Genomic DNA, 15812 nt, shown 5'->3' with positions numbered 1-15812 from the left:
AGACAAAAAGCGTATATGTATATGGATAAGGTAGGAGAGGTATTCCGAGAACTATAATGGTTTTGTCAGGATGTGAGAATTATGAATACAAAGGGTTTCTGTTTAAATTTCCTTTATTCTATAAGGAGCAATGGCAGCAATGACAACAAAAAAAGTAAGATAAATTCACCCAATCACTGACCATAATTTTTCCTCAAATTCTCTTCTGTTTGTCTTCTCCATGATTCAGTGCCAGGGGCTCCCAGGAAGGGCTCTGCTACTCTATCGTGAAGGCTACACCTGAGGCCAGGCGGATAGTCTTCCTGTGGTTTTTACACACCCATACGATTTGACACACTGATTATCTGTCTCCAAAGCAAAGCTCAAGCTGTTCATTACACATCCTCATAGGAATATTTTTCCAGTAGTGAGAATAAATTTGCAATCATCTGCTCTCTCTCCTGCCAGGGTGTCCCCATAATCAGTTTCATGAAACGAGAAGCCAGTTGTCCTAGGTTATATGTAGATTTGTAGACCCCAAAGGGAACAAAAAAATATGGAACTAATTATCTAGGAATCAAGCCTATGGGTCTTTAATATGATGCTGAGTACCCCCATCCCCAACCACTACTGAAAGAAGTCCAAATCCTTCCATGACATTGCTGTGGATTTGTATGGTTGTCCAGGTTGGCAAGACAAAGAATTAACCATAGGTTAAGAGTAGATTTAATTTTTATTATGTAGAAAATTCCCAAAATGGCCTTACTCCTTGAGCTAGATTGTGATTTGTGACAATGACATTTATACTCCTTGCCAGCTAGGGAGGTTGGTGACGGTTACAGCTTTAGAAAGGGTGACAGAGGAAAACTGGCCACTGGGATTTTCAGAGTGGTTGGAAGGCATAGCAATCAGCAACAACAAGTAGTCCTTAGCTTAGTAGGGCTGGGAATGGCATTATCCAGAAGAGAGGGGCAGTTCATCAGGAATAAGCAGCCAACCAAGCCTGAGGGCCGGGTGGAACCACAGTCAAGGGGACTCACACCAAGGCAGGAGTCCTGGTAGAGACAGAAAAAGAGTCTTGATTTTCCGGGAACTGAAGAACCTGAGATGAAGAACCTCAACCTACTGTATTAAAAACTAACTTCCAAGGGCTCCTGGGTGGCTCAGTTGGTTAACCGTTCGACTTCGGCTCAGGTCATGATCTCACGGTTTGTGGGTTTGAGCCCCGCGTCGGGCTCTGTGCTGACCGCTCGGAGCCTGGAGCCTGCTTGGCATTCTGTGTCTCCCTCTCTCTCTGCCCCTCCCCCGCTCATGCTCGGTCTCTCTCTCTCTCTCTCAAAAAGTGAATAAACATTAAAAAAAATTAAAAAAAATAACTAAAATCCATAAAGTCATCAAGCAGGCATGAATACTTGTCTAGATAATTAATCTTGGAGGAGAAGTCAGTCTGCAGGAGAATGAAGACAGAGATCCTGGAAAACAACTCAAGTTTGTGTGCCCATATTTTGTGTATAATCCATACGCTGAATTCTTTTACTCTGAGTGAAATTAACTTGCTCTTCAAATACTGGGCAAGTGTTAAAAACTGAAAGAGTCTTTGTGAGGAGCCAGCATAGGCAGAGAAAGGAAATATAAATTCCAGGGACTTGGGGGCACCTGGGTGGCTAGGCGGTTAAGCGTCTGACTTTGGCTCAGGTCACAATCTTGTGGTTTGTGAGTTAGAGTTCGGCATTGGGCTCTCTGTGGTCAGCACAGATGCTGCTTGAGATCCTCTGTCTCCTCTCTCTGCCCATCTTCCGTTCTCTCTCTCTCAAAAATAAATAAACATTAAAAAAATAAATTCCAGGGATTCGGCTTTTGGAGCACATTTTTATTTTATAATACCAGAGAATTAACATCTACCAGCTGCACAATACCAAAATGCAATACCAATCTATTTAAAACTCACAGAATGGGAAATATGCTTTTCAAAAATGGCAAAAAACAATAACACAAACAGCTGTAACATACACATAGGACATTCACTTTACATTCACAAAGAAGACTGTCTTTTTGTTTTCAGGAAATATGTAAAAAAAATATATATATATGTGTATGTATAATATTCACATTCTGGAAGGCAAGAGAAATCTTCATATTTAACTCTGCAAATTTAAACATTATATATATATATATATATACATATATATATATATATATTTTTTTTTTACTTAGAATAGCCAAAACATTAAAAATAGCAGCAACATTGATCTTTAAATATTATAATGTTAGAGTAGATTATTCACATAATGTAGATATATTTTAGTAGCTCTTTCTAATATCTAATACAACTTACAAACTTCAAGTCCTGGTCTCATTGCCAAACAACTTAGAATCTAGATTCAATAAATACTATGCAAAGAATGATTATAAAACACAGACTGTAGAACATTCTCTAGAGCAGGAAAAATCATACCAAAAGGTTTTAGGGGAGAGTCAGGTCTGAAGGAGGTTTGAAGGCCTATAAGGAAACTGTAGGATTCCCAAGGCAAAAGAGATGACCAGACAAGCCCCCTGAAATGTTGAACTGAATCATGGGAAATGTGTCACTGGGGAAAACAACGTGCTGTCATCTCTTTGTGGTGGCATGTTTCATGTGGATATGGTGTGAAAGTGATTAACAACTGGAAAATTTCCCAATAAACAGGGGATAGAATCATTTGTCACCAAGAGGCAAGACACGGGACAAGGAGATCGAGTTTTCAGACTTTACATTTATTCTGATGACCAAAGCCATAAAAACCAAGCTGTCTGTGAGAACTTGTGTATTTAAGACTAGAAGGTAGGAAAAACATTTCTACCCCTAACCTCCATCCAAGACACGGGATCAATCTGCTAATCATATTGGCTTAAAAAGAACCCCAGATGTGGTGACAGGGGTTTCTTTGTACCTGGATTCATTTACAGAAGTTGCTCCTGCAAATGTGGCTTCTTTTATATTTCAGAGGTTTTCCAGAAAAGGTAAAGGGTTAAGTTTCACAATGGGGTTGGATCTCTGTTTTGCCTTGTAATAAGACTACTCTCTGATATTTATTGTCAATAGTTTGTCTCCATTTTCAAACCAGTTCACATATTTCAGTTGATTCACACACACACACACACACACACACACACACACGTATGAGGAAGCCAGGGTAAGCATCCAAGTGTTCACTTTAAAGATCAGGAAACCTGAGGCTCATAGAAAGTGACTTAGCTTGTCACAGTCACACATGCTAATAAATGGTTAAGTATCTTCTGCAGAACTTAGCTCTGTCCAAGGGTGACTTATTTTTAAGAACAGGGGCTTGGTCACAGTTTTCTGAAGAATGAAGTAATTTGGAGTGGGGGAGGGGAGGAGAGGAAGAAAAATGAGTTCCAGAGAAGAAGAAAGGGAGAATAGTGATCCCGCTTGGCAGTCAGTATCATATGCTTGAAAACAAGCAAAGTGCATTTCACATGGAGAACACAGACATTTTAGAAAATATTTAAATACATAGATTCTGCGGCCGACATTGAAACATAAGATCAGGAAGAAATTTTTACATGAGCTCCATGATTTCCCAAGAGACGTAAAAATATTACAGCCTGTTCTCAGGACTCTGCTCCTGTCCCATTTCAACTCAAGCACAACATAGCTACACTGAGATAGATGTATATTTGATTCGTTGTGGTAGTTTTCTAAGGAGTAGGTTTTACAAAATACCATTAGTGAAAATTCTTGCTATGTCCGTAAGAAAATTAACGTTTTCTCTCTCTGTATCTAAGCTGAGAAGACTTCAGTGAACTTAGAGGTTTTATCATTTTAAGTCTAGATTCTATTTGGATAGTTATTGGAGATGTAAGCAAGAATTTTAAATGACCATAATAGTTGATTTAGAAAGCTGTCATATTTTATACAATCTTTTTGAGAAAATTCAGTGGCTCTTAGCTTAATGGTTCCATAAAACAAAATTATAACAATTCCACTGTAAAAAAAAAACCATACTTTTAATGATAATCTATGAACTAGAAGACTTAGGTTTAACGTTCAGCAGTGTGACATTTAGAACTACTAACCAAGTTCTTATTTTTCATCAATAAATGTGTTTTAAAGAAATAATTGAACTAAAAAAAGGAGACCATTCATGAAATTGTTGTGTACGATGATGCAAAAATCCTGCAAATCCCCTTGTTTCTCTTCAGGCACCACCTGTCCCAATCCCCTCCCCCCCACCCAACCTCCCCAACATTCATACACTATAAATGCCCCACTGACCAAGTCTTATGACTCCGAATTGAAAGAGTGAGGCACTAATAGGTAAATTATGCTTTGGCAAACAAGAAACTGGACTTTCTTTGAGCTTTCCTGAGGTAGTGGTTTCTCCTTCTAATATTCTTTTTTTTTTTTTAATTTTAATTTTTTATTTTTGAGAGAGAGAGCATGAGCAGGGCAGGGGGCAGAGAGACAGGGAGACAGAGGGAGGGAGAGAGAGAATCCCAAGCAGGCTCTGCACTGACAGAGGGGTTCGAACCCATGAACCAACCATGAGATCTTGACCTGAGCCAAAGTCAGACGCTCAACCAACTGAGCTACCCAGGTACCCCTCTCCGGGTAATATTCTAAAGGTTCAGAAAAGTCTAGGGAGCTGAATTAAGAGACAAGAGGAGAGTTGGTCACTACACTTAAACAGTACTCTGAAACTGGTGGTTTAAAAAGTTATGTGATTATCGCACACGCCAACACCTTTTCGGTAGAATCCTGATGGCTATGTGGAAAACTTAAAGTATTAAGTGTGATTAGGGTAAGCCTTGAGGGCATCATATGACTCGATCTCTGATTTAGCTCCATAAGATTACAAGGAAAAACAAACATAAAGATCACCCGACCAAGTGCAGTCTTATTGTCATCAAAGCCTAGGTCATTTTGCCTTATGTGTGGAATTTTGGACACCTCTCCAACTATGAGAAGGTTAAGCTCACGTGGTAGTGGGCATAGTATAGCACACAGTTCCATATTAGCTCCATTTATCAGATAGCTTCTTTCTGTCATGATTTTATCATGATGTGATTATGGGACTTTTAGCCATGAATAACTTTTTTGAAGACAAAGTAATCCATTCTCTCTGCTGTTCTTCAAGCTTTTCTGCCAGGCATTTAATCAAGACAGGGTCCACCTTAGAATCAAATTTATTAGCAAACCAATGTCCATCATTTATAAGCCACCTTAATTCCGCTGCTCCGTAGATACACACACTTCGAAGGTGGGAGCCAGTACAACGGGGATACAAAAGGCCTTCATGATAATTCCATTTGACAAGGCGGGTCTTACTCTGTAAGTCAGACACGTCCTGGGCTGACCTAGAAATCTCCCCAGGTATTCCTGGTACCCGAATTAAGGTAGCCCAAAAATGTTCATCAGGTGAGTACGTATCTTTAGACCAGGCAAAAAAGTCCTTAACGAGGGAGTTGTTGAAAATGTATTTAACAAACGCTCGACTTAAAACAAAATAAGCACTTCCAACAAATATCTCAATGTTATGAGGGGGGGCTTCCTTGGAGATGTTTGTCCTTATTGGTAGCTTCACATATTCATAAGGCACCTGTCTTAGTTCATGGTGGTAAGTGAATCTTTCCATTTTACTGTTAGGGGGTTTTACCGTTTCTAACATATTTGCCCCATTGAGCTTCTTCAGCTCTGACACTAATTCGAAGTTTGACTTCAAAGGAAAATCTTGCCCACACAGATTGATAACATATTTCCACTGAACCGAAGACTTGAGGAGGTCTGACAAGCAATTTAAATCAGCTTGGAGTCTGGAAATGTGGGCATATTGTACTGTCTCTATTTTGGAGGCAATGAAAACATTGGAGAAGCACTTAGCTAAATTGTTCATGGCAACTTTGAAGGTATCAGGTGACTTATAGTCATAATGGATGCAGTAAATATTGTGCTCGTTGTATATAGCATGGATTAGTCTTTCAACCATAATTGCGTCTTTATGAACAACCAAAGAATAGGCTATCGGGAAGCTTCTCTCCTCCCTTGAAACAGGCTTTTGATGGTACCTTCTTAGGGTCTGATAAATGTCACAATCACTGGTTATTGCCACGACATCCTCATCATCCAAGTCGATGATTTCTCTCCTTCTTATTTCCAGACTCTTGCCAATTTCCAAAGGTGCCTGTTCATAGACACCTGAACAGTTAACTTCATACCTGATTTCATTCTTAACATTGGTGTATCTGTTTCTTACAAAAGGTGAGGTACTCAGGGAGTATTCAACCAAGTAAATGCCTCTTTGAGGGAAGAGGAGTCTCCTCACATTTAGAAGCTTCAACAGGGAGAACAGCCATAGAGTTAAAAATAAGACGAAAACTTTCTGCTGTGCTGGGTATTTAAAACAGCATTTGAATGTCTTCATTCTGTAAGAAGGAAAAGGAACAATTCAGGTGGAATAAGAGAAAGACAACTAAGAGGCCATTAGTACAGTTCAATCACCATTCACTGGGTACCTTCCACATGCCAGGCAGAAGGCTGGGCCCAGGGGTAAATAAAACAAGGTTCTCACCCTTACAAGAGGATCCAGAAATCAGGAAGTGAGAACACACAGAATGGTGGTATTTTGTGGTATGCTGTGTTAACTATACCTAAATTCTGAGAGACACTGGTTACCAAATAAAGGCAAATAATGTAAGCGCCTAAAATATAGGTACTATGTAACTTTCACCGTCTGCATTTCTACTTAGAGTATTTGGGGAGAGATTACTCTGGTTTGGGCAGAGGTCTACAGAGTTAGAGGTCATCAAGGGGTCATCAGAGATGCAAATGGCCCACTGAGCCTGAAAGTAACATCCATCTTGATTCTGCCTTCAGATCCTTATTAGATATAGATCTGAAGTCAGACGGGAAGAGCCCAGTGAACCCCACTGCTATAGACTGAATGTTTATGTCCCTCCCCAAATTCATAGGTTGAAAGCTAAGCCCCAGGGTAATGACATTAGGAGGCGGGGCTTTGGGAGGTAATTAGAACACGAGGGTGGGTCCCTCATTAATGGATTAGTGCCCTTATAAGAAGAGACCCCCTCCCTTATCCCCTCTGCCACCTGAGGTATGGATTAATTACATCCATACTATGTGAAAAAGCTGGAGACAAAACTGCATGTGCCCATGTGGAACAATTTCCAGGATATACTGTGAAATGGAAATAAGCGAAATGCATAACTGTGTTTAGTGCACTCACGTGTGTGTCAAAAAAAAAAAAAAAAAGATGATACAAACCGTATCTACAGAAAAAGAGCACACGTTGGCAAACTTTTCTTTCCCTGTCACAAGTATTCGACTCTGCCACTGGAGCGGGAAAGCAGCCACAGATAACGCACCAATGAGAGGGCATGGTTGTGTTCTAATAAAACTTTATTTATGAAAAGGCAGCTGGCTGGCTATTTCCTGAAGGATACTATGGAGACTCGACATGGGGAATGGGTGCTGCTTTCCAGGGTGGGGTGGGAGAGGGTGGAGGGTTAGGGGCCCGGGTAGGAGGGAGATGTACTTATCCGTGAATATCCTTTTGTATTTGAATTTTAAAAAATGATTATACCACTTTTTTTTTTTTTTCAGATAAAAACAGGCTAATCAAGTGAGGGCACAGATGAGTTTATTTTGGGAGCAGCAGGAAGGGGGGAACCAGAAAGTGCTATTGCAAGGCTTGAGGACAGGAGGACCAGCTGAGTTCACAGAGCTGCTTCAAAGAGGTTCAAATCCTGAGAACTGGGAGGTCTGAGGGCCCCAAGTGCAATTTCCTAACACATCTCAATAAATCTTAGATGAGGACATAATCTTGTTCCCAAGTGTCTTAGAATTAACAAGCAATCTGAACCTCATTTATTTTTGTAGTTCAGATGAATTGAACTAGCTCTCCTGGGAAGGTCATGCCCTCACTCACTTTGTTTGAATCACTCTCGTTACAGAACAACGCCTTATGGACAACAGACTGTCCTGCAGAACCTGGTCCTCCCCAGACACCTCGCAACCTCTCCTCGGGTTTCCCCAGCGCCCTACTTCAGCTCACTGCTCTTCTCGTGCACACTCTCCCTAGCCCTCTGGATGCTGATGTCCACACACACATTGCCAACACCTTTATCTCCAGTCCTCACCTGCTGCCCAAGCTTCTGACATGAACATCCAGTTGCTTGACGGACATCTCCACATCTCCACTAGATATCCCACAGGCACCCAGCTGAGTCCAAAACTGAATCTGACATCTTCACCTCGCCTGTGTTCTCTGTGTCAGTTTATGGTGACACCACCCATTCAATGACCCAGGCTTGAAACTGGAGGGTCATATGACTCTTTCCTTTCCCTCACGTCCACATTAACAAGCCATCCCATAAATACGCCCAATTCCATCCCTTCTTCTCCTTTCTCATTAGCTGAATCAGCACCCAGGTCACAGAATCCCCGTTAGGCTCATGGCTCTGGGTCCCTTTGTTAGGTCTCAGGCTTCTCCTCTGAAGCAAAACGAGTAGGGTTCTATCCATACCAGCTCAAAGCCAACGTTCCTGCCAGTTCTTACAGAGCATGGGAAAACTGACTCCCCATGCACAGGGCAACAAGTTTCTTCAGAAGTTGGAGCACATGTTTAGAAGCAGGTGTTGTGATAAAGTTTGATTCATAAGATTCATCAATCCCAAATCAATCTATCTCATCATGGTCCTAGTTCATGGCAATTACTCATACATAGGAAGGAGCGTACATAAATGGCTAGAATTAGAATGAATCTTACCCAAAGTAAAATTTTGCTTTGTCTTTTCCGGTCCACGGGATCCCTACTTAGCATCAGTTAATAGTTCCCCCTGATACCATAGTGGTAAAATGAAAAAAATCTCCTTACATTTCTAAAGAGGTCTGCAAAGTCTTCCAGAGTTATCATGGCATTTAAGATGTACCATTTAACTATCATCTTCACACTTACATAAAAAGGCAAAGGCTGGCTCCCTGTCCTGTCACCCGTTTTCAAGGGCTCCTCTGTACCCACACTTCCCCTGTCCTTCCTGAGAACACCTGGAGCACACACTTCCTGATTCCAGCCTGGTGCCTAGTCGGTTCGATTTGGGCTAGCGGGCGTGGCTGCCTGCCCACAGAGGGCAGGTGGCAGGGCATGTGTGGAAGGGAGACATGGTAGGCTTGCTGTGAGAAGTCCTGTGGGAACTGGTTCTGGTTCCACGTCTGAGCTTCGCCAGCCGGGACGAGAGTTAATTTTAAAGGAACGAGGGGAGGGAAGTGGGACAGCCCAGGCATCTGGCTGTCTGATTCTCCTTTCCTCCTCTGGGCATCTTTAAGGAGGAGAGCTCATATGTCTACGGGTCAGCCCTAGATGTCAAGGGATCTGAGCAGCCCTCCAATACCACCTTGTCCCAGGTCAAAGTAAAACCCCTCCCCTTGCTTACCATGGCCAGAAATTCCTTTGACTGAAAGGAGATGTGGTATAGACATACGATGGAATACTGCTCGGCGATCAAAAAGAATGAAATCTTGCCATTTGCAACAAGGTGGATGGCGCTAGAGTGTATTATGCTAAGTGAAATTAGTCAGAGAAAGATAAATACCACATGATTTCACTCATATGCGGAATTTAGGAAACAAAACAGATGAGAAAGAGAAGGAAAAATAAGATAAGAACAGAGAGGGATGCAAACTATAAGAGGCTCTTGAGGACAGAGAACAAACCGAGGGTTGCTGTAGGGCTGTTGGGTGGGGGGGATGGGCTAAATGGGTGATGGGCATTAAGGAGGGCACTTGTTACGATGAGCACCGGGTGTTATATGGAAGCGATGAATCACTAAATTCTACTCCCGAAACCAATACCACACTCTATGTTAACCAACTGGAATTTAAATAAAATCTTGGAAGAAAAAAAAAAATGCATTCCTTTCCCCACGTGAGAAGTCCGAAAGGGGGAAGTGAATAAGCTTCTGTCAAATCCTGAAAAGGGCTGTGGGCCTCTTCCCAGCTTTGGTGAGAAGTCAGCAGGACATCCGTGGGCACAAAAGCCTGCAGGAGGTTAGAGACCACAGTTTCCAACCGTGGCTCTGCTGTTTCCTGGACAGAACCTGTGTGTGACATCCACGGTCAGGAGCTGCGGAGGGCAGAGGCGGGCAAGGGGTGGGGGTGGCAGGCACCTGCCCGTTGTGGCGCTTCCTCCCCTCCCTGCCAGGGGCAGCCCAAACTCACGAGTCCCCATGAGCCTCAGGTTTGGAGGATGGAAACGAGCTCCTGATGGCTCACGAGAGCTGGCGGGTGCCAGACTGCCAGTTCTACCGGCCATATGGTTCCTAGGAGACTAGGGCAGCAAGGCCACCTTCTGCAAACACCCCACCCTGGCTCCTTCCCTGTTACAGGCCCTGAGCAGGAAGCAGGCTGGGGTTTTGCTGCCAGGAAGTGGTCTTACAATTACAATACAAATGAGCGCCCACCCACCTGCCCAGGCAAATAAGGAAGCCCGGCCCGCTGCCAAGTTCACTGCCACATAGGTACGAGTTCCTAGCGATGAAGACAGGGCTGGAAAGGACATGATATCGCTGTAGCGAAGTGGAAACAAGCTGTTTGGATAATTCAATAAAAGCCCAACAAAGATGCTGAATGAAGCCTTTCCCCCAAACCATCTTCTATTCCCAGTCCTTCCAGGGGCTGATTACAGTCTTAAAAGAAACAGCAGGCACACACAAAGTGAACTCAGCTAAGTGGTTGGAACTGTAGTCAGAGCTAAGCGGCCACAGCCATTAGCAGCTCGTCCACGGACTCTCCTTAAGTCAGCAGTTGCAAAACCCAGGACTGTCCAAGAGGGGGGCACTTGGGAGAGAAGAAAAAGTATGCGGGCTTCACGATGCCCCAGAGCCGGGCTTGAATCCCTGGAGGGACGCTGAATCCAACGAATTCACCTCTGAAGCCCAGTTTTCTTATCTCAAAACGGGAACGACAAATCCCCTCCTGAATTGCGGGGAGCAGCTGCGAGGGGTCAGGAGACCCGGCATGTGAACGGGGTCACCCCGCAGAGGTGTGCAGCTTGCCTGACTCCAAACCTTTTCCTAGTTTTCTAGGTTTTCTAGTACGTTACACAGAATGCGCGGAAATGCAGACAGTGTTGACCTTCTCTTTTCTGGCCAAAGTAGGAGGTGGAAACATCGTAAGGGAGCAGCCGACAGCTAAGCCCTTGCTCAGGGGCTGAGCTGGAAAAAGCAGAAGCCACGGAGGGTCCTGCGATACACGTTTCACCCTCCGGCCACACAGCCAGGACTTCAGCTCAGAGGAGACCCTCTTTCAGCTCAGGAACAGCCTACCGACCGCCTGGACCCTGGACAAGTTGCTCAATGTCTCCACATCTCTGTGTCCACATCAGTAGAAGTACATTAATACTAGCAACTACCTGTGGGATTTTGAGGTAAGTGGGGTAACGCATGCAAAGCCCTTTAACACAGTCCTGACGGTGACTTGGCCAATGCGGGCTGTGGCTTCATCTTCATCAACATCTTCACCTGGCCTAAGCTACCCTCCTCCTCCTGACTTCTTTAAAGATCCTGCCCAAGACCTATGGCTTACTGTCCTATTTTTTCAAATCTATTTTCTATTTCCCCCCAAAGTTCTGACACAAATGCAATGTTTTAGAATTAATACCTGAATGCCTCCATGTAGTGCCCCTTACTAATTTTATACCATCATTATTATTAATGAAGAGTCACCGAACAAAGAGGTGTTACCTGGGGCCATGTTCTGAGCCCTCTGCACGTACGCAATCCCCTCACTGGGTCAGTGAGGTAGGGACTACTTTTATGGTTCTTTACAAGACAGGAGACTGAAACATGTGGTAATTAAGAAAGTCCCCCAAGGTGAGCTAGGATCCCCATCACGTGGAACTTGAACCCAGAGACTCTTGCTCCAGAGAGGTACTCTTAACCTTCTAGGTAATACCGTCTTTTACAACATAAAGGTTTCCACAATGGTTTTAGTCTTTGACTGAAATTTCTCATTACTATGTCTTACTGATCCGTCCTAAAACTGAAACAGGGATGAACATAAAATCGCCAAGTCCTGAGACCTTCCGCCCAGTTTAAGGGATTATATACCTGGAGAATCAGCCTGCAAGGACACTGGGGGAGGAGCTCATTCTATTCCTGCAGGCAGAGGCAGCGGCAAGCCAGGTGCTACTGATGAGAGTAGTCAGTCTTCCAGCCATGGAATCCATCGAAGGAAAAGAAAGCCAGCTCATCCTACGGAACTCTGACGGCAGTTATTCTTGTCTCATATCCCGTCACTGACTACTTACTGATTTACTTGTTCTCGTAGTGACCAGTCAGTCACTGAGCGTTCAGGCTCTCTGAGAATTAGTACCTAGTTTAAAAAGCTTTCTCTCCACATGAAGAATATTCCCTCTGTGGGCCACCTTCGAATTCTTAAACATAATATCCATACATGTTAGTATGAAAAATAGGATTTGAAGACTTTATTGATTTAGAAATATCAGGATTTTGTTTCTTCCTAAAGTTTTCCAAAGAAGAATTGTCACTTAAGTACACTGATATAAAGATGAATTCATTAAAAAAAGAAAAAAAAAAGTCCTGATGTAGTTGAATAAGCTAAGGTCCTTCTACCGCAGCTCCTTGATTTCAGTAAGGTCATTGATTCTCCCCTTGATGACAGGCTCATCACCAAACCGAGAGAAAGTTTTCAAGTAAGACCATTCGTGGGAGGATGACTCAGCCGGGATGCATTTCCTCAACACCCCCACAGCACCCTACGAGTTCCTAAAGAAGCAGAAAGGCCACAACTTCTTACTCAACATGTCTCCAGAGGCAAGGGAAACAAAAGCAAAAATTAACTACTGAGACCTCATCAGAATCAAAAGCTTCTGTACAGCAAAGGAAACAATCAGCAAAACGAAAAGGCAACTGACAGAATGGGGGAAGATGTTTGCAAATGACATATCAGATAAAGGGTTAGTATCCAAAATCTATAAAGAATTTATCAAACATAACACCCAAAAAACAAATAATCCAGGGAAGAAATGGGCAAAAGACATGAACAGACAGTTAGTTCTCCAAAGAAGACATCCAGATGGCCAACCGACACATGAAAAAATGCTCAACATCACTCATCATCAGGGAAATACAAATTAAAGCCACAATGAGAGACTACCTCACACCAGTCAGAATGGCTAAAATAAACAACTCAGGCAACAACAGATGTTGGTGGGGATGTGGAGAAAGAGGATCTCTTTTGCATTGTTGGTGGCAATGCAAGCTGGTGCAGCCACTCTGGAAAACAGCATGGAGGTTCCTCAAAAAAACTAAAAATAGAACTCCCCTATGACCCAGCAATTGCCCTACTAGGCATTTATCCAAGGGATATAGGTGTGCTGTTTCAAAGGGACACATGCACCCCCATGTTTATAGCAGCACTATCCACAATAGCCAAAGTACGGAAAGAGCCCAAATGTCCATCGATGGATGAATGCATAAAGAAAATGTGGTATATATATACAATGGAGTATTACTTGGCAATTAGAAAGAATGCAATCTTGCCATTTGCAACTACGTGGATGGAACTGGAGGGTATTATGCTAAGTGAAATTAGAGAAAGACAAACATCATATGACTTCACTCATATGAGGACTTTAAGAGACAAAACAGATGAACATAAGGGAAGGGAAACAAAAATAATATAAAAACAGGGAGGGGGACAAAACAGAAGAGACTCACAAATATGGAGAACAAACTGAGGGTTACTGGAGAGGTTGTGGGAGGGGGGATGGGCTAAATGGGTAAGGGGCACTAAGGAATCTACTCCTGAAATCATTGTTGTACTATATGCTAACTAATTTGGATGTAAATTTAAAAAAATAAAAAATAAAACAAGTTAAAAAAAAAAAAAAGCAGAAAGGCCAGTTTCTTGCCCAGATGACCTTACATTCTCATTGTTCTAGAAGACGGCAAAGCAAATAATGATCTGACTGTGAGTAGATAAACAGTGAGCATACAAAACATAAGAATGGCCTGATTGGTCCAGAAAGACAATACAAACGGAGGACAATTCCTCCACTAATAACAGGTTATAATCTCAAAAAGGAAAAAGAAACGCTTTTCCATTCTCCGTTTACAAAAGTAAACACTTCCATTTAAAAAAAAAAATGAAGGGCGCCTGGGTGGCGCAGTCGGTTAAGCGTCCGACTTCAGCCAGGTCACGATCTCGCGGTCCGTGAGTTCGAGCCCCGCGTCAGGCTCTGGGCTGATGGCTCAGAGCCTGGAGCCTGTTTCCGATTCTGTGTCTCCCTCTCTCTCTGCCCCTCCCCCATTCATGCTCTGTCTCTCTCTGTCCCAAAAATAAATAAACGTTGAAAAAAAAAAAAAATGAACAAGTCCATAAAGTGTAAGGAGGGAACTAAGGCTCACCAGTAACCCATCACCCGGCAAAAGCATTCTGTGGACCTTCTGTCCTTCCAGACCATTTTCAATAACGACACCTTTGTGGACCTGCTTTTGTTTAACAAGAAGTTTCACTATACAGATACTGTCTTATCTGTTTTTTTTCATTTCACAATATACTGTGATTAAGTCCTATCCTGAACTGTGTCTATAAATTGATCGAAAGTAAACAATTTCTTTTTTTTTTTTTAATTTTTTTTTCAACGTTTATTTATTTTTGGGACAGAGAGAGACAGAGCATGAACGGGGGAGGGGCAGAGAGAGAGGGAGACACAGAATCGGAAACAGGCTCCAGGCTCCGAGCCATCAGCCCAGAGCCTGACGCGGGGCTCGAACTCACGGACCGCGAGATCGTGACCTGGCTGAAGTCGGACGCTCAACTGACTGCGCCACCCAGGCGCCCCAAAAGTAAACAATTTCTAACTGAGGTCAACATACTTTTCGGTAGGAAAAAAAAAAAATTCAATAATAGAATTTACTTTTCTGGGCCTTCTTCACCAAAGCTTAATTAATTATCCCATAATTCCTGAAGAAACCTAGAAGCAAAATCCTAAAACTGACAAAGGACTTTAATGGTAATTGAGTCCAAAGTCCTCCTTCTCTAGATGAGAAAACAGAGTCCTAGCTGTCATTTAACACTGTTTCACTCTTGGGATGCCAAGAATATGTTTCCTCCATTACATACATGGGTTTTTTTATTTTTTTATGTTTTTATTTATTTTTGAGACAGAGAGAGACAGAACATGAGCAGGGGTGGGGCAGAGAGAGAGGAAGACACAGAATCCAAAGCAGGCTCCAGGCTCTGAGCTGTCAGCACAGAGCCCGACGAGGGGCTTGAACTCACGGAGTGTGAGATCATGACCTGAGCTGAAGTCGGACGCTCAACCGACTGAGCCACCCAGGCGCCCCACATACATGTTTATACATCCAACTGCTCTCCCTCAAAGGACTGGACAGAGGGGGGACTTCGGTTCCCCAGTATCCAGAACCCTCATGGTGGTACTCAGTCCAGTCTGGCTCCACTGCCCCCTCGACTGAGTCTGTTGGTCAAAGTCAACAAAAATTGTCATGCTACCAGATTCGGTGGACACATACCTGTCATTTCCTAATGGGCTACACTGAGCACTAATACTATTTGTGTTCTTTATTCCCTTCAATAAGCCTATGAGGTTTATTATCCCTATTACTCATTCTTTATCCCCCCTATCAATATCCTCATTTTTCAGATTAGGAAACTGAGTCACAGAGGATAAATAGCTAATATGTAGAGGAGCCAGGACTTTCAACTCTGGCCCAATTTCCGAGCTTATGCTGTCAACCACAAGGCCAGCCGCCTCTCCAGTCTCTTGGAGGAGAAC

General features: G+C 43.1%; 1 protein-coding gene and 1 long non-coding RNA gene across 7 annotated transcripts in view; one reads left to right on the top strand and one right to left on the bottom strand.

The window, feature by feature from the left end:
- The first annotated feature begins 1172 nt into the window (after window positions 1-1172).
- Window positions 1173-15812, top strand: part of LOC121014463 (uncharacterized) — a 15157-nt gene continuing 517 nt past the window's right edge. Inside the window, exons 1-2 of the long non-coding RNA XR_005783229.1 lie at window positions 1173-1195; window positions 8814-8818. This is a non-coding gene — a long non-coding RNA (uncharacterized LOC121014463). The remainder of the gene's footprint in view (window positions 1196-8813; window positions 8819-15812) is intronic.
- GCNT4 (glucosaminyl (N-acetyl) transferase 4) overlaps window positions 4710-15812 on the bottom strand; it is a 36407-nt gene continuing 25304 nt past the window's right edge. For 4 of the 6 annotated variants that reach the window (XM_040450741.1, XM_040450728.1, XM_040450761.1 and 1 more), the window contains one exon: window positions 4710-6402. In XM_040450741.1, the coding sequence (XP_040306675.1) occupies window positions 5037-6401 (1365 nt within the window). In that variant the 5' untranslated portion in view covers window position 6402 and the 3' untranslated portion in view covers window positions 4710-5036. Of the gene's footprint in view, window positions 6403-10456; window positions 12558-15812 lie in introns of those variants that run through there. The other 2 variants (XM_040450750.1, XM_040450719.1) reach the window with 2 other exon arrangements.

Source organism: Herpailurus yagouaroundi, unplaced genomic scaffold (assembly GCF_014898765.1).
Source record: "Herpailurus yagouaroundi ecotype Mexico unplaced genomic scaffold, PumYag 29, whole genome shotgun sequence".
Classification (NCBI taxonomy): Eukaryota; Metazoa; Chordata; class Mammalia; order Carnivora; family Felidae; genus Herpailurus; species Herpailurus yagouaroundi.
This window is presented reverse-complemented; position numbering and strand designations above follow the sequence as displayed.